This window comes from Misgurnus anguillicaudatus, chromosome 21 (assembly GCF_027580225.2).
Source record: "Misgurnus anguillicaudatus chromosome 21, ASM2758022v2, whole genome shotgun sequence".
Taxonomy (NCBI): domain Eukaryota; kingdom Metazoa; phylum Chordata; class Actinopteri; order Cypriniformes; family Cobitidae; genus Misgurnus; species Misgurnus anguillicaudatus.
Genome location: NC_073357.2, coordinates 55,196,134 through 55,223,623, shown reverse-complemented (window position 1 = coordinate 55,223,623; position 27,490 = coordinate 55,196,134). Strand labels below are relative to the sequence as shown.

The 27,490-nt window shown below is 36.6% G+C and overlaps 2 protein-coding genes across 3 annotated transcripts in view; one reads left to right on the top strand and one right to left on the bottom strand.

Annotated features, from left to right (window-relative positions):
* The window catches only part of pkd1l2a (polycystic kidney disease 1 like 2a), a 47,025-nt gene extending 31,589 nt beyond the window's left edge, over positions 1–15,436 (bottom strand). The window contains exons 1-2 of the mRNA XM_073859415.1: positions 15,298–15,436; positions 533–1,088 (exon numbers count right to left, since the gene is read on the bottom strand). Of these exons, the coding sequence (XP_073715516.1) occupies positions 533–860 (328 nt within the window). The 5' untranslated portion in view covers positions 861–1,088; positions 15,298–15,436. The remainder of the gene's footprint in view (positions 1–532; positions 1,089–15,297) is intronic.
* Positions 15,290–24,673, top strand: bco1l (beta-carotene oxygenase 1, like). 2 transcript variants are annotated; one of them, XM_055214065.2, is made up of 11 exons: positions 15,296–15,430; positions 18,749–18,877; positions 19,398–19,527; positions 19,613–19,760; positions 19,850–19,997; positions 20,073–20,287; positions 20,373–20,639; positions 23,027–23,132; positions 23,507–23,601; positions 23,693–23,804; positions 23,900–24,673. In XM_055214065.2, the coding sequence occupies exons 1-11, from the start codon at positions 15,310–15,312 to the stop codon at positions 24,055–24,057; spliced, it is 1,629 nt and encodes a 542-aa protein (XP_055070040.2). In that variant the 5' UTR covers positions 15,296–15,309; the 3' UTR covers positions 24,058–24,673. The 2 variants fall into 2 exon arrangements, with proteins under 2 accessions (XP_055070051.2, XP_055070040.2); XM_055214076.2 differs by lacking the exons at positions 19,398–19,527; positions 19,613–19,760 and having other exon boundaries at positions 15,290–15,430.
* The last annotated feature ends 2,817 nt before the right edge of the window (positions 24,674–27,490 follow it).

The window sequence follows — 27,490 nt, the reverse complement described above, 5'->3', positions numbered from 1 at the left end:
GGGTGAACTACCCCTTTAAATATTTAATAACTTGGTATTAATTGTGCTACACGCCAATAATTCATTTTACGAGATTTTTTCCCACTTTAAACATTTCCATCGAGCCACAAAACTAAATTTTAGCATGAATAATTTTAGTTAAATTTTGATTTTATTATTTATTTTATTTAGTTGTTTTCACTGTCGCTGGATCACTCGCAGCATCATATGCAATAAATAGATTACTCAAGGAAACGGCACCTGTAACAAAAACTTAATGTTTTTTTTTTTTAGTATTTGTGTTACTTGATGTTAGGAATATTTTGCACATCACTTTTGTTTTCACAATTCTATTTAAATCAGTCAACCAAAAGAAACTTAGCATGCACTCAGCTAAGTTTATTCGCCAGAACCAATTTTATTTGCATTCTGCATTTGCCAGCTTTAATTTTTTAATTTGTTAAATTTGTTCAAAAACATGATATAATTTTAAAACATTTCATAACAAATTCATTTTAAAAGATAACTTTCTTCCACAACCTAAGCAACAAACCTTCAGTGGGAGCAGAGTCCAAAGTAAGGTTGAGTCCAAAGCCAGAGGAAGGTGCTAGTCCTATCCACCAGTTCTTATCCGGCCGCAGGTGTTTTTGGAGAAATTGCTGGGTCTCATCATTCTGAATGAAGGCCAGGTGCCCACCGCCTCGTTCACACCAAGCCTGAGCGCTGAGAAAACCCCGCTGCAGACCCACAAACTCATAGCAGGAGCTTTCGAAGGACTTTTGGTGCTCTGGGCAGGAGAGACCCTCATCATCGTCACTCCAAACTGAAATAACACGAAGAGTCGCTGTAAGAAACAGAATGTAGAGATTGTGGTTGTCCATCTTCACCTGTTCTAGGAACAGAAGAGGCCCGATCCCTCTGTATTTAAAGACCACTGATGTCTGCCCCCAGTCCTGAGTTGCCAGCAGACCTGATCACCCACCAACAATGGTTTTCGTTTGCATGCGTGCTGGGCTTTGTGATGTGATGCTCTGAGACAAAGCATCCCACTGCAGAGCCTTTGGGTCCTTGTGTAAATAATTCTGCATTGAGGATTTTATGTCCACAGCCTGGGCAGACGGAGATAAGGCAAGTGCTGACACAAAAACAAAGCGCATCCAAAACTCTTTTCTAAATTAAAATCGGTTGCATTTTGGAAACAGTGTTGTTTGTTTGTTTGTTTGTCTTCCTTCTGAAAATAACTATTTAGTTTGTATTTAGTTTTAAAGTAGTCATTTAGTATAAATAGTCAAAAAAATAGTAAAATATTAGCAATTGCATGTATATAATATCTAAAAAATAATAATAAATAAATAAAAACACATAAAATAAATAATACTTTTAATTTCAATATACAGTCACCTAAAGGATGATTAGAAACACCATACGGTGTTTGACCCCCTTTCGCCTTAATTCTACGTGGCATTGATTCAACAAGGTGCTGAAAGCATTCTTTAGAAATGTTGGCTCATATTGATAGGATAGCATTTTGCAGTTGATGGAGATTTGTGGGAAGCACATCCAGTGCACGAAGCTCCCGTTCCACCACATCCCAAAGATGCTCTATTAGGTTGAGATCTGGCGACTGTGGGGACCATTTTAGTACAGTGAACTCATTGTCATGTTCAAGAAACCAATTTGAAATGATTCGAGTTTTGTGACATGGTGCATTATCCTGCTGGAAGTAGCCATCAGAGGATGGGTACATGGTGGACATAAAGGGATGGACATGGTCAGAAACAATGCTCAGGTAGGCCGTGGCATTTAAACGATGCACAATTGGCACTAAGGGGCCTAAAGTGTGCCAAGAAAACATCCCCCACACCATTACACCACCACCACCAGTCTGCACAGTGGTAACAAGGCATGATGGATCCATGTTCTCTTTCTGTTTACGCCAAATTCTGACTCTATATGAGAGCGGGTTAAATCTTTGCGTGTGAGGGAGAGCTCCCTCACTACCTCCCACACTTTCGTGCGCCTCACGCGCTACCCCCCACACCTCACGCGCCACCTCACACACCCCACGCGCCACCCCACACACCTCACAAGCTACCTCCCACATCTCCCTCGCTACCTCCCACACCTCACACGCTACCTCCCACACCTCACGCGCCATCTCCCACATCTCCCTCGCTACCTCTCACAGCTCCCTCGTGTCGGGGGAAGCTCCCTCGCTAGCTCTCACATATCCCTCGCTACCTCCCACATCTTACGCGTGTCAGGGGAAGCTCACTCGATACCTCTCACATCTCCCTCGCTACCTCCCACACCTCACGCGTGTCAGGGGGAGCTCCCTCGCTATAGGTATACTAGAAATGTCCGCGTATGCGGACCGCGGTCGTCGGCGGGCAGATGACCTTCATTTTTATAGTATCCGTCGTCGAAGACACCATTTGAAGATAAACGTAGGTGTTTATGGTTGCAATAAGCCCTCAACCGGACAGACTGGAGTGATGAAATCATCTGAAAATCTTTAAATAATTTGAATAGAAAATAATTAGAGAAGATATCCGGTGTTCTGTCGAAGTCTGTTCCCTCTATGTGTCTCTTATGGCGTTTTCATCACGTTACGTTTATAATTTATTTAGAAAGATTAAAGATTTGAATGAGTTCATAATATCAATAATGTTACCATTTATTAAAGTTTTCGGTAACACTTTATTTTACGACCCGCAAAGTACCGCGTAATTAAACCGAATTTACAGCGTACCTATTTGTAACAACAGGGTGCCTCTACAGTGCGTGCTTGTGGTTATAGGGGAACGGTGTTTTAGATTTGGGGTAATAAGGGGGTAAGAATATATGGAAAATTATTCTCTAAGTATTTCACAACCACAGGGCACCTATTGCAATATTACGTGGTATGTATGACTTACGTCTATGGGTAATATGGTCTATGTGTAATATGTTTTTTTTTTCATATTTGCTACTTACCTGATGAAGTGTTTTGTATAGCCTACAGTTGATGTCTACAAGCCACGTCGGCAAATAAAATATAACACACAATAAAAATAATAGCAACTTGTACCTCTTTGATCTGTATATGTATACATGAGTTACCAGGTAACTCTTATATTTGCGGGCTGTAAATTGAAGTGGGGCTTGTTCCCCGAATGTTCTGTGTATGTACCAGGTAACTCTCATATTTACGGGCTGTAAACTAAAGTGATGCTTTGTTCACCTCTTGTTAATAAATGTTATAGGGTAAATACCATAAACATACAGAATATTGTTATTTTTATTTTAAAACAACTTATTTCAAAACATCTTTAAAACACTATTAAGCCAACACTTAATGTTTATTATCACATAACTTTTATTTAAAATAAAAAGTCATGACAATTTTTAATTGTTTTTGCAGCTTGGCTTCCTCTGTTCGTGTTCTTGTCCACTTGGATGATGAGTTAATGTCGTCTCACAAATGCTGTTCTGCATCACATATAAAAAACATAAATGAAAGCCTTCAGTAAATGTTTCTTCACTGTGCCTTGACAGAAACAGAGTTTTCTGAGCCAGTTACGTTAATAACTTTAGGCTAACTTATGTGCTAGCTAACCTGCGTGAGTCATGCATTAACAAAACCAGTCACCTTATCCAGCATGCGGATCCTGCTAACATCACTCGCAGCCGTACTCCACAGTGTAGAACGTTTTTAAAACCTCTTAAAGAAATTTCACCTCAGGATCGCGTTCCAGCAAACCTCCTACAGACGGCCGCGCGCTCTACACCTGCGCTGTAGCCTACGCATGTAGTCGTCTTTTGCTTTAGCGGGAGCTGCTGTTGTTTCATTCTGGTTTGCCATTGCATAAATTATATTTGGCTAAAATACTTGTGTTTACAGTAAATACATTTCAAAGCACCACTTCAAATATGTTCGCAAATGTAGGAGTTTCCTGGTAAATAGGGAATAAGTTGCTATTTTTATTGTACTTACCTTAAAAAAAAGATAACCACATTAAATCAGCTGGACTTTTGTTATTAAAAGCAAGTATAGGCTACTAAAATAAAAGTGATGTGCTGTTATATTTATTTGCCGATGTGGCTCGTAGACATTCAGTAGTCAATATGAAAAATTCACAATAAAAAATAAATAAAATAAAACATAATTTTCCCCATAGACTAAGTCATACATACCACGTAATATTACAATAGGTACTTTGTTGTTATAAAATACTTAGAGTATAAATAATTTATAATTCTTCATATTCTTACCCCCTTATTACCCTAAACTTAAAATATTATTTCCTTAGACCTACAAGCAGGCCCGGATTGGCCATAGGGAGAACCGGGAGGATTCCCGGTGGGCCGGTCTGTTTTTTTGGCCACGAGGGCCGGTGTTGTCATGCCACCGGGATGACGCGTATTTGCGGGTGAGAGATGTCCCCGCCGCTTTATGCACAAGTTGATTGTGTCCCGAGTCCCGACCACTTATTGGAAGAATTCTTGCATTAGGGTTCATTGACATCTAAAACGCATGGGAAACGCAGGACGTGCCGCTGTCTTCTGGTTTTCAAAGCGCTTATTTGAACACGAGTTTTGTTTCAGACGTGTCTATATTGAGTGCGCTTGCCGGCCGCGCGTCTATATTTAAAATAAACTTGAGCGCGTCTTTTGAGTGCGCTTGCCGGCCGCGCATCTATATTTAAAATAAACTTGAGCGCGTCTTTTGAGTGCGCTTGCCGGCCGCGCGTCTATATTTAAAATAACTTGAGCGCGTCTTTTGAGTGCGCTTGCCGGCCGCGCGTCTATATTTAAAATAAACTTGAGCGCGTCTTTTGAGTGCGCTTGCCGGCCGCGCGTCTATTATAATTTAAATAAACTTGAGCGCGTCTTAATACAAACGGGCTGGCCTCTAAAAGGAAAAGAATTTACAAAACGTGTTTTTTTATCCAAGTCATAGATGAATTCTCTATGAATAGTCATTATTCATCGTTTATTGCAAGAGGAACAAAAATCTATTTGATGCAAAACTCATTAGTTTATTTGAAAAAAGTAGTTTCAAAAGTATATCCATGATGTTTTCTTTTTTTTAACACAATGTAGGCCTACATTATTTAGCAATAGACATGATCTAAGTACTAAAAAAAGATACAGATTTTTTCCATTTGTTTCCAATGCATACTTGATAAATCTTGCTTGTGTATTGTATATCAGGGGTTTCCAAACGTTATCAACCCAACAGTTAATCTCAAGACTCACCGTTTTTTAGAAATAGAAATATAGAGGAAAACACAAACCCATTTGTTTCCTTTAGTTTTTGAATAAGTTTACTTTAGTAATATTATGGCCTTATGGCAGGGCTGCATGATTATGGCAAAAATTATAATTGTTTACTGCATTTGCACAGAATATGAAATTATATATTTGAAAAATACAGTGAATTGCAAGGCTGCAGAGAACAGTGCACTACTGCAGACTTATACTACTGAGGGTTTAAAGATATTATTTTAATACTCAGTCGTGAACTAAAGTGGGCCGGTCTAAGGCATGAAACTCCAGGGCTGAAAATGAGTCCCACTCCGGCCCTGCCTACAAGTACGTACTGGTGAGGTACCCTGTTGTTACAAATAGGTACGCTGTAAATTTGGTTTAATTACGCGGTACTTTGCGGGTCGTAAAATAAAGTGTTACCAAGTTTTCATATTTTTTCGTTTTCTATTACTTCTTTTTACCTTCTATCGTAGCCTATGTCTTCTTCCTGTTTGTTCTAAATTATGATGTTTACTAATAAATATATACACACACACACACACACACACACACACACACACACGATGTAAAGTGTTAATAATATATAAACAGGCCTATACAAATGAATGGTAACACTTTATTATAATGTTCATTAATTAACATTAGTTAACTACATTAGTTAACATGAACTAATGATGAACTGCACTTGTGCAGCATTTATTAATCTTTATTAATGTTAATTTCAACAATTACTAATACTTTATTAAAATTTGGTTAACGTTATTTAATGCACCGTGAACTAACATGAACAAACAATGAACAGCTTTATTTCTATTAACTAACATTAACAAAGATTAATAAATACTGTAACAAATGTATTGCTCATGGTTTGTTCATGTTGGTTAATGCATTAATTAATGTTAAATCATGAACATTATAATAAAGTGTTACCAAATTAATTTGTATGTAAACATAATAGTTTTAGAACAAACACGTAGGCTAAAAATATAAGGAAGAAATTGAAAATAGGAAATGATGAAATATTTAATAAATTATATTATACAGAATACATGAAGTACTTCAGCGATTCATACTGTAAAAATAATTGATTTACATTTACCAATAAAGAACAATACATATACATTACATACATGCACATCAGTAGCCAAGCCATTTAAACTTTTAATTTATTTAAAAAATAAATGTAATTTGGTGATAACGTTATAAGAAACATTACACTTAAGAGAAATATAGGGGAAACAGACTTCTACAGAACACCGGATCCATAAAAATCACAGTTTAACGCTAAAACACTTCACACCCCTATTCCGGAGCTGTCACTTTCTGCCACCAGTTGGGCTCCGGCCACAAAAAACGTCATCTCTGTTTGCAAACACGCAAAAGGTCTATAAGAAATAATTTGTGCACTACATTAGTTAGCAATTATTTATTGTTTGCGCTTTTTGTGATGGCTGTTGAATAAGTATTATGATATATTTTTTTCTGCTGGAGCAGATTGTGAAGAAATATGATGGTTCATTATTTAACTTGCGCAGTCAGAATTTTTACTGACATAACAAAAAAAGTGAAAAACTAAAATACAAATAAAATAAGCCTATTCTACATTTGTTGATTTGACATGTGTTACCTTTATAAATATGACACCTAAGATTAATATAATAACATTATTTATGTCCCCACCAATGTCAAAATCAAACTACGCTCTTGAGTGGAAAAACTAATATTAACATTAGCAGAATATATTAAAGTTTCTGTTAGATCACACACTGTATTAACATCATTGTGTAAGGCCACAAAGCCGCAGTTATATGATAGTTTTGCTAACTTTCGCTTGTATGAGATCATGCACTCCCTTTCTTTCCCACGCTGATAGAACATACACGTATCAAAATGTATCAGTGTACACGCTGTATGCTGTATTAATACAACACTGGTTTATTGTATGAATACACTTGCTTATTGTCTGAATGTAGGACAAGGACATTTTACTAACCTTTCTGTAACAAGCTGATTAAAACATTTATCTGTAAAAAGTCTTGCTGCCACGATTATAGTCGCAACACATTGGGAACATAGCGCCTGGAAATATATTTACCAATATAGTACTTGAGATGTATTGTAATATATTGCAATATATTATTTTCCATCACATTGTACATGGAATAATATATTAATGGTACATACATTATGCACTATTATGCACTAATATGCACTGTATTATATATTCATGTATTGCAATATATTGTAAAATACACAAAAGATTGCCGCTTACAAAATATTGCACATGCATATATATGTGTTTATATATTCAAAACTGTATTGGTAATATATGTAAAGATAAAGTGTAAAATGTATGTTTAATATATGGTGAAATATTTTAAATATATGTGAGGTTATGTTGAAACATACAGGAAATATATCTACAGATATGTGTTTACAGTTTTTCCTCAGTCGCTTTGGTACATTTCTCGAATCATCCTCGACATCTGCAAAACAATAAGATCATTTCTCAAAACAATAAGTACAAATAGCAAAACACCATGGATAACCTGCAAAAGCCACTCTCTTACTCAAAATCCTTAAGTCATCCCTCAAAAATAATTATCTGTGTCAATGAACATGTCAGTGCCATCAGAATGACAAGTCTTTGTGTACGGATAAGACAGTCAAATTGTTTAGACATGTTGTCAATATACCAGCTTACTCTGGAGGGATAATCTGATGTAAACTATGGCTAAAGTTTTGTTGACAGTTATTGTAAATTAGTGTAAGTTATGTGGGAGTTTGATTGCAAGAGACTGGACAAAATTTACATTTACGCTTTTACTGTTTGTACTGTAATTCGTTGACAGACCATGTCATTGCCATACCCAAAGGAAGAGACAGCACTGCATAGCACAAAGAAAAAAAAACTAAAGTAGAAATGTGAACATAGGACAAAATCTTTAGGGTAAATTGTACATACAATGCTGTAGAAATTACACTGAAGTCCTTACCCAGCAAGCATGTTTGGCTAAAACAAGGCTAAATTTGGGCTGCCAGTGAAAGTCTAATAGATAAAAAATAGACGATGCATAATATACTTTTAGAACATGTAAAAGAAATGAAAGCAAACACCTTGAACACCTGTTGACTTTGCTTACATGTTGGAATATCATCTTAAGTTATTTTGCCAAAAATGGCATGATGTAATCAAATTCAAGGTTATTTAGGGTAGAAGTTGGTTACTCATAGCCGGACTATATTGGGTCTATAGCCATCATTTCAACGTCTCGTTTTTTTCTTGCTGTCTCGGTTTTTTCTTGCTGGGGACGTTTCTGTCTGTTAGAGAAAGTCAAGATTCACCTGGGAGCAATTTACCAATTCAGGACAGATTTAGAAAAAACATCTATTGGAAATGTATAGAAATATGTTTGACCAAACCCTGTATTATGACAACTTGTTCAACCATTTTGCATGTAAAGACTTATACTATGAACTTATGCCTACATGTTGTGGGGGGTGAGCCTATTCAACAGAGACCCATTATAATACTTTTTGATCAACATGACATAAACAACTGATAATGTAGGGAAAAGCTGAGAATTGTACATAATCATTTACATGGATGTACCAAAGCATATGCAACTTGTTCAAAGAAATGAGAAACTGCTTTTTTATGTCAACAAGTGACACAATGATTGATGAGTTTTGAGAGTTTCAATTCTGATTTGAGAAATGTACCAAAGCGACTGAGAAAATCTTTAATACTTAATCTCTGTCTTTCAGTTACTCCAGGAAATAAATTATGGAAAACGAGTCGTTTTTCTTTTTTTTATTTGTGGTTTTAACTTGAATATTCAGAATATTGGGGATTGAATTGATTTATATTATAACTGTAATATACTGTTATCTGTCAAGTGGTTGTTCATATAGTCTCATAACTTTTACAGTGCTTATGTGGTTATTTAATCAATAGCCATGTATTTTGTGAGAACTACATTATTATAATAAAAAGAGCAGTTGTATGACCCAGCCATAAAGCTACAATTTTAATTCATCATCTTGCAACATCTCTCACCTTTCTAGAAATTGCACCAAGGCTTGACAAATGGCACAATATTGGCAATCAGGATGTACTTACTTTCACATCACGCATTTTCTCTTAAGCTGAAGAAGTTTTACAATGTAATGTTTTTTAGCGAAAAACAGGTAAATTGTTCTGTCATATTAGTTGCCTATTCTAACCACCAATAATAGGCTATTTGTAATACATTTCAAAATGCTTAATATGTTTATAACACACACACAAGTTTTGGTGTGGAGTAAGTCAACTTTTTGGTATTTTTTTATTTTCTTCTAAATGACACATTTCTAAAATGCTTATTCAAGTGTCCTATTTGTCATTTATAGCTTGTGATCCGGCTTGGTTTTAATTGACCTTCAACCACAAGGATGTTGTCCCAGCCCTGTGTTGAGGCTGGGGCATATAAATAGGTTTTAAATATTGTTGCCATATAGGCCTAGTGTAATCTCACTTGTGGACATTTACAGAACCACTATTTCTTTTTATTTTTCTACTATGTAATACTTTTAGGTAATTCTTACAAATGTATATTTTTAGTTTTGTACATATGACAGTTACATTTATTCTAATTAAATACATCAGAATGTTAATTTGCTGTCATTTTTTGTCTCTCTCTATAAAATTGCAGGAACTGTAGTCAAACTGCAGTAGTTGTTTCGAGTTTGTTTTCAAGTTTGGAGACCTGATATGTTTGAAGTATGTGTATTTATTGTAGTTCCAAACGTAGTTTCGAGAGGAGCCTAAACATTCAGGTCTGTCAATCATCATTATGGGCGTATATAAGGCAGTTTTTCCGCCATCCCTCCTCCTCCCCATCTCCTCCTTCACTGCTCTCTTTCTTCCTCTGTGCATTTCTGTTGCAAGGAAGGGTTGAACTTGGGGCTCGAGCCCCGGCCTCAGGTTCGCTCTCTCTGAAGGTTCAGAGCTCAGCTGTACAGCTCCCTTCGAGGACAGCAAGCCAAGTTTGTTTACCATTAATCATTAAGATCTGAATGCGCAGGGGAACTATTGAATGTACATATATGTATTTTTATTAGACCACTAGAGGGAGCTGTGGTTCAAATTGAAACACCTGTTAATGTAAATTAAGGTGGTTTGGGTGTTTGTCAATGTGTGCACGGGTGACAGGATATATGTTTCTTACCATAGTCGTAAAAGTAGTCAAAGCCATAGCCATTATTTTACCCTGCAGTTCAACTTTGTAAACCTGCGAATTCTTCATTAAATGAACATTATTATGTAAAGAATATTGGGGTGTGGACATTGCTTATTCCAATTCAAGCTAACATATTATTTTGTCTCTCTCATGTCTAATAAGCCCGCTCTCTTACCAGTTCTGGGTGATGAGATGTGTTTAGATGGGGTTCATTTTGCTTATAGGCCGTCTTACATGTGACATCAAAGTACCGCAAGCTTGATGTCATACGCCATTTATACATTTGTTTGAGCTATGAATAAAATAAAATAAATATTTTCTCATTTTATTTGGTTCATCTTATTTTAGTGGGTAGACTGAGTATCTTAAGGCTAAAATATATTTTATTTTAATTCATTTAATTTTAATTCATTTAACACATTTGCATCTGATGCTGCGTGCACCAGCATTAAATGTAATGTTTTAGCGCGCAGAATCAGGCACAAATGGGTTAAACAATATTTGGAAACAAGGAAGCCTCAACACCTCGCTAATCTTAAAGTATTGCCGGTAGGTGCCCTCCCAAGTACTTGGACAACAAAATGCAATTCATTTTCTGTAAATTATTTACAAATGGCCATCTCTAACATACTTGGTTGCACGCGTGTCTGAACTTTTATAAACCAATATAAGTCATGAATAAATAATAATAAAACAAGCTTCACATAAATATTTTGACAGAATGCAACAGAAACAGCCTAGCAACCATCGATAATACCGACTTATTACACAGAGAAAGCGCGTGAGAGTGTGGGAGGTAGCGCGTGAGGTGTGGGAGGTAGCCCATGATATGTGGGAGGTGTGTGAGGTAGCGCGTTAGGTGTGGGAGGTAGCGAGGGAGATGTGGGAGATAGCCCATGATATGTGGGAGGTGTGTGAGGTAGCCCGTGAGGTGTGTGAGGTAGCCCGTGAGGTAGCGCGTGAGGTGTGTGAGGTAGCGAGGGAGATGTGGGAGATAGCCCATGAGATGTGGGAGGTGTGTGAGGTAGCGCGTGAGGTGTGTGAGGTAGCGAGGGAGATGTGGGAGATAGCCCATGAGATGTGGGAGGTGTGTGAGGTAGTGCGTTAGGTGTGGGAGGTAGCGAGGGAGATGTGGGAGATAGCCCATGATATGTGGGAGGTGTGTGAGGTAGCCCGTGAGGTGTGTGAGGTAGCCCGTGAGGTGTGTGAGGTAGCGCGTGAGGTGTGTGAGGTAGCGAGGGAGATGTGGGAGATAGCCCATGAGATGTGGGAGGTGTGTGAGGTAGCGCGTGAGGTGTGTGAGGTAGCGAGGGAGACGTGGGAGGTAGCGCGTGAGGTGTGCCCTTACGAAAATTAACCATGGTTTTACTACAGTTAAAACCAAAAAAACATGGTTACTGTAGTAAAACCATAGTAACTACAAAATAACCATGGTTTTGGCAATCATGGTTTTCAAAAACCATAGTAAAACCATGGTTTTGCTAATAGTAATCAATACACCAAAAAACCATGGTAACTTCACTTTTACCATGGTTTTACTACAGTTAAAACCAAAAATACATGGTTACTGTAGTAAAACCATAGTAACTACAAAATAACCATGGTTTTGACAATCATGGTTTTCAAAAACCATAGTTAAACCGTTAGTGTAGTAAAACCATGATTTTGCTAATAATCAATACACCAAAAAACCATGGTAACTACACTTTTACCATGGTTTTACTACAGTTAAAAACAAAAAACCATGGTTACTGTAGTAAAACCATAGTAACTACGAAATAACCATGGTTTTGACAATCATGGTTTTCAAAAACCATAGGTAAACCATAGATAGTGTAGTAAAACCATGGTTTTGCTAATAGTAATCAATACACCAAAAAAAACATGGTAACTACACTTTTACCACAATATAACCATAGTTAATTTTTCGTAAGGGTGTTAGGTAGCGCGTGAGGTGTGAGAAGTAGCGAGGGAGGTGTGAAGGTAGCGAGGGAGATAGCGCGTGAGGTGTGTGAGATAGCGAGGGAGATGTGGGAGATAGTGCGTGAGGTGTGGGAGGTAAAGCGTGAGGTGTGTGAGGTAGCGAGGGAGATGTGGGAGATAGCGCGTGAGGTGTGGGAGGTAAAGCGTGAGGTGTGTGAGGTAGCGTGGGAGGTGTGGGAGGTAGCGTGGGAGGTGTGGGAGGTAAAGCGTGAGGTGTGTGAGGTAGCGTGTGAGGTGTGTGAGGTAGCGCGTGAGGTGTGGGAGGTAGCGTGTGAGGTGTGGGAGGTAGCGCGTGAGGCGCACGAAAGTGTGGGAGGAAGTGAGGGAGCTCTCCCTCACACGCAAAGATTAAACCCCATCTGCTCTATATTCTGAATGTTTCAACAGAAATCGAGACTCATCAAACCAGGCAACATTTTTCCAGTCTTCAACTGTCCAATTTTGGTGAGCATGTGCAAAATGTAGCCTCTTTTTCCTATTTGTTGTGGAGATGAGTGGTACCCGGTGAGGTCTTCTGCTTTTGTAGCCCATTCGCCTCAAAGTTGTGCGCGTTGTGGCTTCACAAATGCTTTGCTGCATACCTCGGTTGTAACGAGTGGTTATTTCAGTCAAAGTTGCTCTTCTATCAGCTTGAATCAGTCGGCCCATTCTCCTCTGACCTTTAGCATCAACAAGGCATTTTCGCCCACAGGACTGCCACATCCTGAATGTTTTTCCCATTTCACACCATTCTTAGTAAACCCTAGAAATAGTTGTGCGTGAAAATCCCAGTAACTGAGCAGATTGTGAAATACTCAGACCGGCCCGTCTGACACCAACAACCATGCCAAGCTCAGAATTGCTTAAATCACCTTTCTTTCCCATTCTGACATTCAGTTTGGAGTTCAGGAGATTGTCTTGAGCCGGACCACACCCCTAAATGCATTGACGCAACAGCCATGTATGTGATTGGTTGATTAGATAATAGCATTAATGAGAAATTGAACAGGTGTTCCTAATAATCCTAATCATTTTCAACCCAGCATTGGGTCAAAAAGGACGAGCCTAGCCGGCACTGTTGTAATTTAACCAATGCTGGGTTGTTTCAACCCAATGTGCTGGGATGTTTTAACCCATGGGTGAGGAATCTTTGGTGCTGGGGGGCCACTGCCCTGCAGAGTTTAGTTCCAATCCTAATTAAACACACCTAAAAAATCAAAGGCTGAATCCGAAACCGCCCACTTTCATACTATATAGTACGCAAAGTAGCGCTTTTTACATACTACATAGCATGGAAGTAGGCGGTTTGGGACTCAGCCAAAGTCTTCAGTAAACTTGGAAATGAAATTCAGGTGTGTTTGATTAGGGTTGGAACTAAACTCTGCAGGACAGTGGCCCTCCAGGACCCAGGGTTCCCCACCCCTGTTTTAACCCATTGTTGGGTCAAATAACACTTTATAGGTTAATTTTAACCAGCCGCTGGGCTCGTCCCTTTTTAACCCAAAGCTTTTTTTAACTGTATCATTGCTACGACAATGGTATGCTACTTTTTCCTAACATACTGTATATCTAACATAATACTCACTGACATATAGTGACATACATTTTGATACTCTGGTGATAACATAATTAATTTACTGCTTTTAAAGTTCAAACAGGTTATAAAAGTGCTGGCATGTCAAATGCAAAGATCATATAACAACCCAACACAATGATCAGTTTACAGCGGCATAAAGACATTGTGTGCAGTAAGTATATATGTTTTCACCTACATATTCTTTCAGTGTTCATTTAGACAGTGAACACCTAAAAGCTTATCTTAATTAGTGATATCCAAGTTAACACCCTAGTTTTAAATAACATTCACAGATAAGATAGTAAATCCTATGTTTTTTCTAAACGTATATCAAGACGGAAAGTTGCAGAAGAGTTGCATGTATGCAGCTTCTTTAAATGATGAGAGCATACAAAATTGGAAAAAAAAACGTGCACCCTTCTCTTTTCATTATGTGATGTATAATGCTCTAGATTTAATTTCTAATATGTGACCCTGATTTAAGGGTGCCTGGATTTTGGAAACTCCATTCTTTTACAATGATTTGCTACAGTGGATTTGACATTTACAACATGCTTAGTTTAACTAATAGAGTTTTTTGGTACAAAGTGGGATAGTGGTTGTGTCATCTCAGGATATGAAATGTTTGAGGAATAAAGTTCACATTAAAAAATGCTCTGTGTGATTTAGGTTTGTAAGACCAGCCAGACGTTACATAACATGAAGGTTTTTCTAAAATTGTAGGTCAGATGACATTGGATTGTTGCCATTTTATTGCAAAATCTATGGGCTATAAAGATTTCATGTGTAAATATATGGGCAAGCCATATATGTTTATGCAAGATTGATTATTCTTGGATTGTGTAATTTACCTCTATGGTACTGTGTCGGTATTATGATAGTAGTTATAGTGATAAACCATAAAAACTGAATGATTACCACATTCATGTGCCGGTAGCAGGTGTTTACAAGCTACTCCAAGTAAATTCAAATAATACTATGATATGGTAATATAAGAAAACATGAAATTAGCATGCTATAATCTGCTTGAGAGTAAATACCATATCCATAAAAACATATTTTTGTGACATGCCAATTCATATTTATACATGCTAGTTGTACAAACCCATGTGTAATATGTAAAATTCGTATTTTAATAATTCACATTATGCTATTCATGAATGCATTCTCCATAAAAAGTATCTGAACTGCACATAAAATACTATAGGCTATCAGTTATGCAAGGAGATTATGAATTACGTAATCAGCAGAACGCGCAATAACGCGCGCACGGCATAGCGGATGTTATTAATGCGGTGATCTTACAAGTGTACTTTAATGGAAGTGAGCTCCATCATGATGTCTCAGGAGGATCAGCACCTGGATGAGTCCTGTATGCTGTCTTTCTTTTGGAGGAACGGAAGTGAGACGCCAGAGCCGCTTAAAGCAGATGTGTCAGGTAAATGGTCTTGTTTACGATCAAATTGCATGTATACCGTCGGACTTCTTCATGTCGATCATCACCACAACTAAAGACAGCGAGGTTTGCGAATGACGTGTTGTACGGTGAAATGTAGTTTAGTACAAGTCTGTTGCTTATTTTAGTTGCTACTAACTCATGTACGACGTAATAATTGGGTTTAGCTTGAGCAAACTCTGCTCTCTCGGGCTCAGGAAGGTGGATAGGCTTCATCACTATAGTAACTCACGTCGGTTAAGAGCATCGTTTATTCCGCGTAAACTCAAAACAGGACCAATCAGCTGTGAGGAACGTGACGTAAAGTATGACGCATCACAGATAGTTAACTCTTGAGTGTTAATGTAAAGAAATAATGAATTAACTTTGTATTAACCTATTTGTATGATTTAACCTATTCCTAACCAAAAGCGACGCTGTATAATCCCAGAGATACGCCATTTGTCTCTCTACAGTAATGAGATTTATTTAACTTAGTTCGGGAGGAGCATGGTCATGTAATCCAACCCAACTACTCAGCGTGAAGAGGTCTCTACAGCCGTCCCTCACCTCTGTCACGTGACAGTTTTTGCAGCATCCCTCCTCCACCCCATCGCTGGTACATCCATCCCAGTTAAAGAGGGGGAGTAGCCTACTCTGGGTACCGGCTAATATTCCAAGCTTGGAGCCCTCCCATTGGACAGCACGCTAAATATGCTTTATCTCATTACCCTGAAAGACTAAACAATATTATTATTTTACGTTTGTGCAAATAACAATGTGTGACAGCCAGAAGTCTTACATTTAAATATAAAATCATTAAAAAGGGTAAAATATGGATGCATCACCTGTATTCATCGTTCCATGATGCCTCACTAAACGCTATTTGTATTATTTATAATAATTTCTGTAAACGTCTATAATCAATTTCTCCTTATTCATGTTTGATGATTAATATTCATATTCATGATGCGCAGAACTTCTATCGAATGAGACCACTGTTGCTTGTTGCGGCACTGCGTCGCGTGTTAGGTTAAAGGTGGGTTGCACGATCTCTGAAAGCCAATGTTGACATTTGAAATCACCTAAACCAGTGGTCTCAAACTCCCGGCCCGCGGGCCATTTGCGGCCCGCCCTCCCCCTCTCTGCGGCCCGCGTCACCTTTCAACAATATAACGTAATCTGGCCCGCAGAAAGATTTTTATTTAAATTCGTTTTTTTTATTTAAACGTTTAAGGGTTCGGTCACATGTCGCGTCTAACAACGCGAGTTAAAACGAGTCGAGGCGTTTCTTAAAGTATGTTTACTTTTCAAAGTGCTTGCTTGGGAGCGGAGGTTGCGCAGCGTGGGATCGCGTCACCTGTTGCTACGCAGCCACGAGCGCGCGCTCCGTGATGGCGAGGGTAACGGAATGCGTGATCGAATTTTAATTCCTCTCGCGTCAATCATATCATTGTCACAATGCGATCAGTTCATGTGATCGCGACTTTGTAGTGTTTGTCCAGAGAAGATTTGTTACTTCCGGGTGGATACTCTGTTACTCAGAGAAGAGCTGCTGTGGGGTTATTACCGTAGTTCACATCAAGTCACAGCTTCTAATGGAGACACCGCAGTGGGAGATGTACTGCAACAGTTTAATATTAAACTACGGATGAGAAAATGACCCATCAAAGTGCCCAGGTTAGGAAAAGAGGAAAGATGAGGAGAAATTACAGAGGATACAAGTATGTACACTTCTATATATAATGAAATATATATGAAGTATAATACATTATCTTGCTTGCTTATACATAGAGCAGTATTATTTATTTTTACTGTCCAACTAGCTTATGTAACATTGACTACCCATCCAAATGTTTTAGGATCACTTTCACTTTCAATCAAATATTTTTCTAAATATAATAGCAAATTCATTAAAACGGTGGAATAACAAAAAGGAACATAATGAAGTCAATACTATGACTGAAAACAGTCAAAAATAAATAAAAACAGAAACACGTACTGTTGGTAATTTTTTTTTATAATAGTTTATAAATGTATAGGTAAATTTGTTAGTTTTAATAGGCCTTAGTTAATAATTCAAAGCCTAATAAGGTTAAGAAAATATTTACTTACTTTTATAAAATAATGTATATTAAAAAATAAAAAACACTGTTTATATATTTTCAAGTATTATTATACATTAAAAAATATTTTAAAGAAATATTGTACTTTTTTGAACGTTAAAATAGCTCTGCGGCCCTCTAATGAAATGTCAGTCTCAGAAATGGCCCCAAGCCACTTTGAGTTTGAGACCCCTGACCTAAACAAACACGTCTCTACCCCAATAGAATCTGGACCTTCTTTTAATAGACCCGCCCCACACGCAACCCAGGCAACGATGTTGGTTAGTAGACACGCTCCTTACGGCTGATTGGCTACAAGTGTGTTTTGTTACTTCCTTTTCCAAAGCGTTTCTCAAAAATCGTGCAGCCCCCCCCCCCCTTTAAAATGCACACAAGGACAAAAAACACATACTTTAAACCAGTGATTTCTATACAATATATTTATATTAGTAATATTAAAGGTGCAGTGTGTACATTTTAGCGGCATTCAGTGGTGAGGTTGCGAATTGCAACCAATGGCTCAGTCCACCGCTCACCCCTCACTTTTGAAACGCATAGAGAAGCTACGGTAGCCGTCACCGGAAAAACATGTAATTGACGGAGACAACTTAGTAAAAAAAGTTTGTCCATTAAGGGCTTCTGTAGAAACATGGCGGCACAAAATGGCGACTTCCACGTAAGGGACCCTCTGTATATGTAGATAAAAACATCTCATTCTAAGGCAATAAACACATAACGGTTCATTATAAAAAGAGCTTTATACACCCCTGATCATATAGTTTTGTATATTATTTTGCTTTTCTGTCAAGAGATCCTTCTAAAAATTACACACTGCACCTTTAATTGAAAATAAATAGCCTACATTTACAGTCAAATTTATTCATACCCACACCAAATTTTAAATTCTGGAGATTCTGGAAATTTTTTATTTGACAAAAAGGCATCTTCTGGCTAAAAATGACACAAGATAGTGAGCAAAGACTGTAAGACATTGTGTTAGTAATATTAATGAAAAATAGTATTATTACATATTAAAATCTAGTAGCCCTACATTTATATTAAATGAAATTATGTTGGGGTTTTGTGTTTTCAATCAGTTTTATTGTGAGAAAACAGACATAAGTCAATAATTCTGTAACGTTATAAACAGAACCAGAGCTTTCAAAACTATAATACTTTGTCATTGTTTAGACATTAAAGGATCAGTTTTCCATAGGTTTCATCCCTTCATGGCTTCAGGGGACACTTCTGCGCAATGGTCCTGGTCTGTTCTCAGTTGGTGATACTTCATACAAGCACTGGTTTGATGGAATGGCTCTTATTCACAGTTTCACCTTTAAACATGGTGAGTCAAGGGGACAGTCATGTTTTAATTGACATTCATGGAAACCAGAGTGAGTAGACTGAATTTATGCATTGCAAAAAACATGAAAAAAACAAAAACATGGATCTGCCATATTTCAACCCTTTCTGCAAATTATATAAGTTGTGATTGAAACTTAAAATGTTTTATAACTATATATTAGAGCAGAGGTCTCCAACCTTTTTATAAGCAAGGGCTACCACAATGGATAACACAATATGGAGGGCTACTTTTTTGATATAGTCTATTTATAAACTTTTTTGTTTTACTAGTTGGTATGTTTTTTTATTGTTTAAAATGTTAACCAATTAAATAAAGACATTTTTTTAATAAGTAAATAAAATAAAATTCAGGCTATTAATGTAATGTGCTTTGGTGGGCAACTCACAGACTCCGTGCGGATAACCTGGTGCCTGTGGGCATCATGTTGGAGACCACTGTATTAGAAAGTATGTATTTACACATTATTATATGCATCAAAATCAATAAAACTCTTTTTTAGGTGATGTATTTTACAAGAGCAAATTCTTGAAGAGCGAGACGTTCAAAAAGAACATGACAGCCAATAGGATCATTGTTACTGAATTTGGTACCCTGGCCTACCCAGATCCTTGCAAGAGCATATTCGCCAAGTAATAAGAAAATGCATCCTACATTTGTTTCCATAAAGCTGAAATAAAAGGACGTACTTAGTAATAGCTTTGAATTGTTTTGTAGAACCTTTAGTTACCTGCTGAACGTCATCCCGGACTTTACAGATAATAATCTCATTAACATCATCAAATATGGTGAAGATTATTATGCTTCATCAGAGGTGAACTACATTAATCAGATCGACCCGTTGACTCTTGACACTTTAGGACGAGTAAGTCGAACATTCATTTATATATTTGTGTATCTTGTATAAACGTTTGGTGTTTAATGGTAAACTCTTGTTTTTTTTTGTTATTTCAGAGTAATTACAGAAACCACATTGCCCTGAGCCTGGCAACCGCGCACCCGCACTACGATGATGATGGGAACACGTACAACATGGGTATGGCCATCATGAACTTCAGCAGGCCACAATATGTTATTTTTAAGGTGCCTGCTAATGCCTCAGGTAAATAGAAATGTGTCAATAATAAGAAAATCTAGCACAGGAGCAAAGTATGATGAGCAACTGTATTACTTGCAGAAAAAGATAAGCCAGCCCTCAGTAAGTTGGAGCAAATTTGCTCCATTCCCTTTCGCTCCACCCTGTACCCGAGCTACTTCCACAGCTTCGGCATGACGGAGAACTACATCGTCTTTGTGGAGCAGGCCTTCAAGCTGGATATACTAAACCTGGCCACCGCGTACTTCCGAGGGGTCAACTGGGGCAGTTGCCTGAAATTCGACAAAGATGACATGGTGAGCAAAAAATGCTACTTCAACCACTCATCTGTTAGCTTAATCCTCTCTAGACGGATAATTGTTGTTTTTGATTTTCTTACAGACGATAATCCATCTGGTAAATAGGAAAACTGGGGAAACGTTGAGCACAAAGTATTATGCAGATGCCTTTGTGGTCTTTCATCACATCAATGCCTATGAAGAAGATGGCCATGTTGTATTTGATCTGATCACATACCAGGACAGCAATTTGTACGATATGTTTTATATAAGAAACATGAGGCAGGATATTGACAAGTTCATAGAGACCAACAAGGACTTTTCTTCACCAACATGCCAGCGGTTTGTCCTTCCTATCAATATAGACAAGGTAAAATAGTGCAAATAAAGAGAATAATCATTTCGTTAAATCTCGATCTCCAGTGCACAAGAATTTAAACTTTTTCGTATTATTTAGAAATACTTTATAACTAAAAAATGTAATTATAACATAGTGTTATAAAAGATTTGAGATTATATGTGTCACAGCATTATTTAGTGAAAATTAATATGTGACCCTGGACCAAAAAAAACAGTAATAAGGGTCAATTTTTTGAAATTGAGATTTACACATAATTTGAAAGCTGAATAAATAAACAAACTTTTCATTGACGTATGGTTTGTTGTGGGTACAAAAAATCTAAATATTAAGAAAATATAAAAAGTTATATATGAATATATAAAGTTGCCTAAATTAAGTCTTTAGCAACACAAATTACTAATGATAAATACATTTAAGCAATATCGCTCGAGTAGGAGTGTGATATAGCTCTATATCATCACGGCTGTGATTAGGCCAGAGGCACGAGGCCGCAGGCCGAGTGCCAGAGGCAATCACAGCCGTGATGATATAGAGCTATATCACACGACTCCGAGAGCGATATTGCTTTTATACAACAGTTCGACGGCACACGTTTGAAAAACGAAAACTAGAAAACAACAATGGAGATATTTTAAAAGCCTCTTTGTTTGAGAACTACTTCTTCCGCCACGGATTTGAGGGCGGACAGAATGACAGGTAACACTTTCGGCTGCTTTGAATCTCATATTAACTCAATGGATGGATAGGCGTTTCTTTATATTAACGTTTCTTGGTCACAAATTGTAGTTTTAAGATTAGTTCAATCGAGAATATATATGTATTATATTTAAATCTGCAGTCGATTAGTAAAGATAGCGCCTGTTTGAACGTTTGCTTAGTGAGATTCGGTACGTATGAGAACCAAAGCATGAGCGGACGTCAGTGTTCACTCGCCCCGCTGACCACCGCCCTCTCTGGGCTACATCTCTGATAGGTATTCCGTGGCTCTCATGTTGGCGTTGTTTGTTTTTGATGGTCAAAATGAGATCAAATCAGCAGTATTTGGTGTCATGATTAAACTATTACTTGTTTTCTTATTATATTTAGTGTCTTTTGTGTTGTTATTGTTTTGGTGCGAGGTAAAAGTTAATAAAACTATACTTCTATAATGTTACTATTGGTTTACCATTTCAACTTAACGCGATACGAGCACTGGGTTATTATTAGACTTCGTTCTTGTCAGTACTATATAAAACTGTTTTTTATAAGTGTCAGAGAGATGTTTTTGCATGCTGCTTATAAATATATCAGTGGCGATATCTCATAACATGTTTTAATAGTCACGTCGCGATTAAATAAATGATCAATGTCCACATTTAAAAGCTGCGGTGCTTACCTGCAGTTCCACGGTGTTTTCGCGTTCTGATAAGAGATATAGCTCCAGAAAAAAATGAGTGTTTACATTCCTCTTTCCAAGTGTTAATCGTCCACACGATGTGACAAGACATTTTTCCCATTAACTTTAACGTAACATCCAAGAGCGCTGATCTTTGACGGAATAATAACTTCCGATTGGGGATTCACAGACTGATTTACGAGCTAGTGAACTAATGAGACAGACGGAGAGTGATTCAAAACAGCGCGGTTGTGTGTGTCCGTGTGTGCCTGCAGTTTTCCATTCAGAGATGAGCCTGTATAGAGGACCTCCATTCACTAGGTGGCGGAATGATACGAAAGGTGAAGCGGTTACTGTGCTGTTATCAGTAGAATATTGCACGCATCTGAGCCAATCAGATTCGAGAACCAGAAAGAACTGTTGTATAATTTTATATATAGGACAGGAACGTTTAGGAAATTATACAAAATATCTTAAAGGTGCAGTGTGTAAATTTAAGCGGCATCTAATGGTGAGGTTGCGAATTGCAACCAACGGCGTAGTCCACTGCTCACCCCTCGCTTTTGAAACACAAAGAGAAGCTACGGTAGCCGCCAATGGACAAACATGTCATCGTCAGAGACAACTTGGCAAAAATTGTCCGTTAAGGGCTTCTGTAGAAAAATGGCGGCACAAAATGGCGACTTCCATGTAAGGGGACCCTCGGTGTATGTAGATAAAAATAAACACATAAAAGTTCATTATGAAAGGTCTTTATAACCCCCTGATAATATAGTTTTGTATATTATTTTGCATTTCTGTCAAGAGATCCTTCTAAAAATTACATACTGCACCTTTAATGAGTTTTGGCATAAAAAATGTATAATTTTTGTCCATCCCAATGTATTGTTGGTTATTGCTACAAATATACTCATGCTACCTATATGACTAGTTTTGTGGTCCAGGGTCACATATGCTAATTGTGTCAGCTAATGCGTCTTTATTTTGTTTTTACTTACAAGTAAATACATTTTTCTTTTAGGAAACTCCACCAGACACCAACCTGGTAAAGTTGCAGGACACAACAGCCACTGCAGTGCTGAGGCAGGACGGCTCGCTGTTCTGCACCCCTGACATGCTTTTTAAGGGTGAGATTGTTATATTGGGGACTTGATCACATTTGGCAATTTGTGCATGCATACGGGTCTTTGGTTAATGCTCTTTTGTCTGCACCTGTGATTTGAAGATTAATTTCTGAATGCAAATGTGCACCACAACAATGTTTCAGTTCTTAAAAAGCCAATACTGCCCTACAAAGGCAAAGTGCAGTAACTACACATTTGGTCAAAATTGGCTTGAAAAGGGGTTCGTGACATCTGTTCTGTCTTGTGACAAAGTCTTCTGGTTTAATTTTATCCCATTACAGAGAAACGACTGTGTAACATGTTTGTGCCCCTGGCATTTTCCTCAGTTTCAGGGTTTGTGTAGTTACTGCAAATCCCTTTTTTGACCAATTTTGCAGGTTTAGAACTACCAGGCATCAACTACAAATATAACAGTAAGAAGTACAGATATTTCTATGGATCCAGGGTTGAGTGGTCACCGTATCCAAACAAGGTCATATTTTTGATCACATGATTATATACCATTTTGACCTTTATGAGCAAAAGTGGAAATTTTGTAATATTGCATCATATTCCTCATATAGCTTGCAAAAGTTGACATATTGACCAGAAAACACATCGAGTGGGTGGATGAGGAAGGTTACCCATCAGAACCTGTGTTTGTTGCCTCTCCGGATGCCGTTGAAGAAGATGATGGTAAGAATCATGTTGTTGCATATAATGCACACTGACTTTATTTTGATGTTTTCTTGACAGAATATAAATGCAGAATCTTTGTGGGTTATTTTTAGGTGTTATTCTGTCTTCTGTGGTTTCATTAAACCCTCAAAAGCCGCCTTTCCTGCTGGTCCTGGATGCAAAGTCCTTTAAGGAGATTGCTCGGGCTTCAATCAATGCCACGGTTCATATGGACCTGCATGGATTATTCATACCTGAGACGTCTACCTAAAATGGACCTTAAAAATGACACCACAACCATCTGAAATATAAGTTTCATCATCATTGATGGATAAAAGCATTGGAAGTTAAACTTAAAAAAGTGACTTTAAATTTTTTTAAACATGATGATTTTTATTGTAATTTTTGGAGAAATTAATTTTAATTATTTATTATTTAATAATTATTTAGGATCCAACATTTGTGTTATTATAAATCATATTATGTTTTTACACACAGCCTGTCAAACAGAGCTTTGTTGCAAATAACCTTGACCACTTGATGGCGTCTGCAACGCCAGTGTCATAAGTTTGATCCCAAGGAACAAACATAATGAAAAAATTTATACTTTGAATGCACTATCAATCACTTTAGTAATGGCTGCTGGTGATTAAGTAAAAAATATATGGCTTACAACTAACTGTAAATGTTTACAGATATGTATAGATTAAAAAACTGATTGTTGTATCTTTTGTATTGTTTTACAGTATAATTATCACTCTTAAATCTTTAATGTATGTGCCAATTATCTCACTTTAATGAATGTTTACATTATAATTTATTATCTGTGATATTTTAAATTCAGACAATGCAACCTAAACGCTATTTTAATGTGACAATATATTTTTTATATAAGAAATACTTTTTTGTAAATAAAAAAAGAATGATAGTCCTGCCTTCTTGTCTGTTTGTCCATCTTAGAAAAACAAAAACAGATAATATTGCTTCTATGGACTCTGCAAGTTTCTTACTATATTTTGTATACAAATATTTAATGGGGTAAAAATTAGGCAATAAGGTAAAAAATCTTCATAATAATCATTTCTTTTATATTTTTAGTCACTTGTATTTAATATAAATAAACTACACCAATTTTCATAAACTTCTTTGTGTGTCACATTTTATTCATAAAGAGCAGCCAATTATTCTGATGATGATTGTGTAATGAAATGATCGTAAGTTAATGAGTAAAGTTCACAGGGCAATGTGCAGTCTTGATGGCTATAATCATTTCAGTGACTTATATCACAAATCTGATAGGGCCCAGGCTTGACTAATAGGAAAAATTTTCTCTACCTTGTTTTATATATATATTATTTATATATTATTTATATATATATATATATATATATATATATATATATATATATATATATATATATATATATATATATATATATATATATATATATAAAACAAGGTAGAGAATCTTAAATCATATTTTTTTTAGAGTCCATATATATATATATATATATATATATATATATATATATATATATATATATATATATATATATATATATATATATATAATTTTTAATGGTCTGTCATGGACCCAGTACCACATATGAGATACTGTTTGAAAGCTTAGACTCTCTACTTTCTGCAGATATGCATCACTTTGAGATATATTTTACTGTAAGAAAGTTATTTACAATTAATTTACACCATCACCCCCCCCCCCATATTTTTTAAATAATTTAATATTCACATATTTTATATTTTTCAAGTACAAACATGGGCAAGTCTTATATCACATGAAAGCTCTCATTCTCAGGAATAAGGCTACATTAAATATTATTTTTGTTCTATTATCGTCACATATTCAACAATCGTCGAATGAATAATGAGGTAAAAAATGGGCTTTTGTAAACATATGGGAAACTTGACTGTGAACTGCCTCAGATAGGACAGATAGCCACAAATGCTACACCATCTTTAATCTTAGGTCCTACTCTAAACAATGAGTCCATTCACAGCATTTCTGTCTATATACTAAATGTGGATATTGTTTATATATCTGCCTAAAGATATCCACACATTCATCCATCCATGATCCTTCATTTTACCATTCTTGTATTAAGCATCAATGCATATAAAAAGTGTTGTGGTTGTGTGCATGAATAATCCCTTGCTATTTATTATATGTGCAAAACAAAACAAAGTATTTTTATATAAAAATGTATTTTCACATCCTTCAGTAAAATAAGAATAACTTTTGAAGTCGACATGCTAAAGAGATAATTCTTTCTTGGGGGGGTTTACTATCTGCTGCTGGTAACAATCAGAAATGTCTGCAGTATGCTAGAGCACCCAGAACCAGAGTTATACACTATCAAAGACAGTGTTTACAACATAAAAAATACAATTTGGTGTTTCATCATATAACAAAACACCATAAATAACAATATTTGTCACACAAACAGCAGCTTTTTATGTAACTTTAAAGGGTTTTTTGTAAATTGATATTTGATATTGATATATATGAAGGTTTTGCATTTTTCCACTGTATGTGGTTATGGGAACACTTTAAATGCTGAAATTGAATACAAAAATAATATTTTTCCTCCCTTAAATCGGAATAGAATAACTTTTGCATAGATTATGGTAGAGAAAAAAATCATTTTTCCTCTGTAAGCTTACAATTGCTGGAATCAAACAAAACTGCCTGCAGATTTCGTTAACACTCAGGGCCAGAGTTATACACTTTTATATACAGACTTTAGAAAAAAAAACATCAAAAAGCGCCTATTAATTTTTGTGTTTATTAGAGGACTGACAACACATACAACCATGTTTAGCACTTTCAACAAAGTTTTATGTAATTTCAAAGGGATTCCTGTAAAATGATACCAAACTTTTGTATGTACACCTCTGCATGTGGGTATGGGAAGCTTATGAAATTGGGTAGGCCAAATCCAGGCGGAAATCCCCATGTGTTGTCCTTAACTAGACATCTCTATGTTATTTTCAGAACAACACATCTTGTGTTGTCCCTGTTATGTATTTGAACAGAAAATCAACCCAAAATGATAGTGTGCTAAATAGGATAGCACAAAACAATGTGTAAAATGAGCACATCCTTTTTAGTAAGAATTTGTGAGAATGTACAAATTATAGTTTTTACATGTATCTGGGCTGGTAGACGCTTTATTCAAAACTTATAGGTATACATTTTTATCAGCATGTGTGTGAAACGTAACCTTTTGAGCTACTTTTGAGCTACTAACACAAAGCTTACTCTTCACCAGTGTACATGCATGGTCACACAGAGAAAATTATGATGTCATTCTTGAGGTCATACTTTTGGTAAACAAAATACTTTAAAATACTAATTTGAAATGCATATTTAGCTCACATAAAGCTTGACGATTGTCTTGGAGCGTGCTACTTATCTTTTAACTCCTATCTTCTTTTTAAATAAAACGTTTCCTAAGACTTTATCATACAAAAGATAAGGTGTAACTATCTCGATGTTTTCATAGATTAGTTCATAGTTTAACACAGTTATCAATTTATAACAGTATTTCACATCATTGTGTGCAAAACCCTTTAAAATGCATGTGTAGGAAAGGTATTTAGCCTATTTGTTCCTTTGCATTACTGTAAAATATGTAAAAGTGTATGTAACTATAAAACATAAGTTATTTTTATTTACTTGAACC

Bases quoted from the DNA above. Each gene is read 5' to 3' on its own strand.
- bco1l (XM_055214065.2), top strand. From the start codon at position 15,310: ATGGAAGTGAGCTCCATCATGATGTCTCAGGAGGATCAGCACCTGGAT. The intron at 19,528-19,612 runs GTAATAAGAAAA...ATTGTTTTGTAG, and splicing joins TGCAAGAGCATATTCGCCAA to AACCTTTAGTTACCTGCTGA. The intron at 23,602-23,692 runs GTCATATTTTTG...TTCCTCATATAG, and splicing joins GGTCACCGTATCCAAACAAG to CTTGCAAAAGTTGACATATT.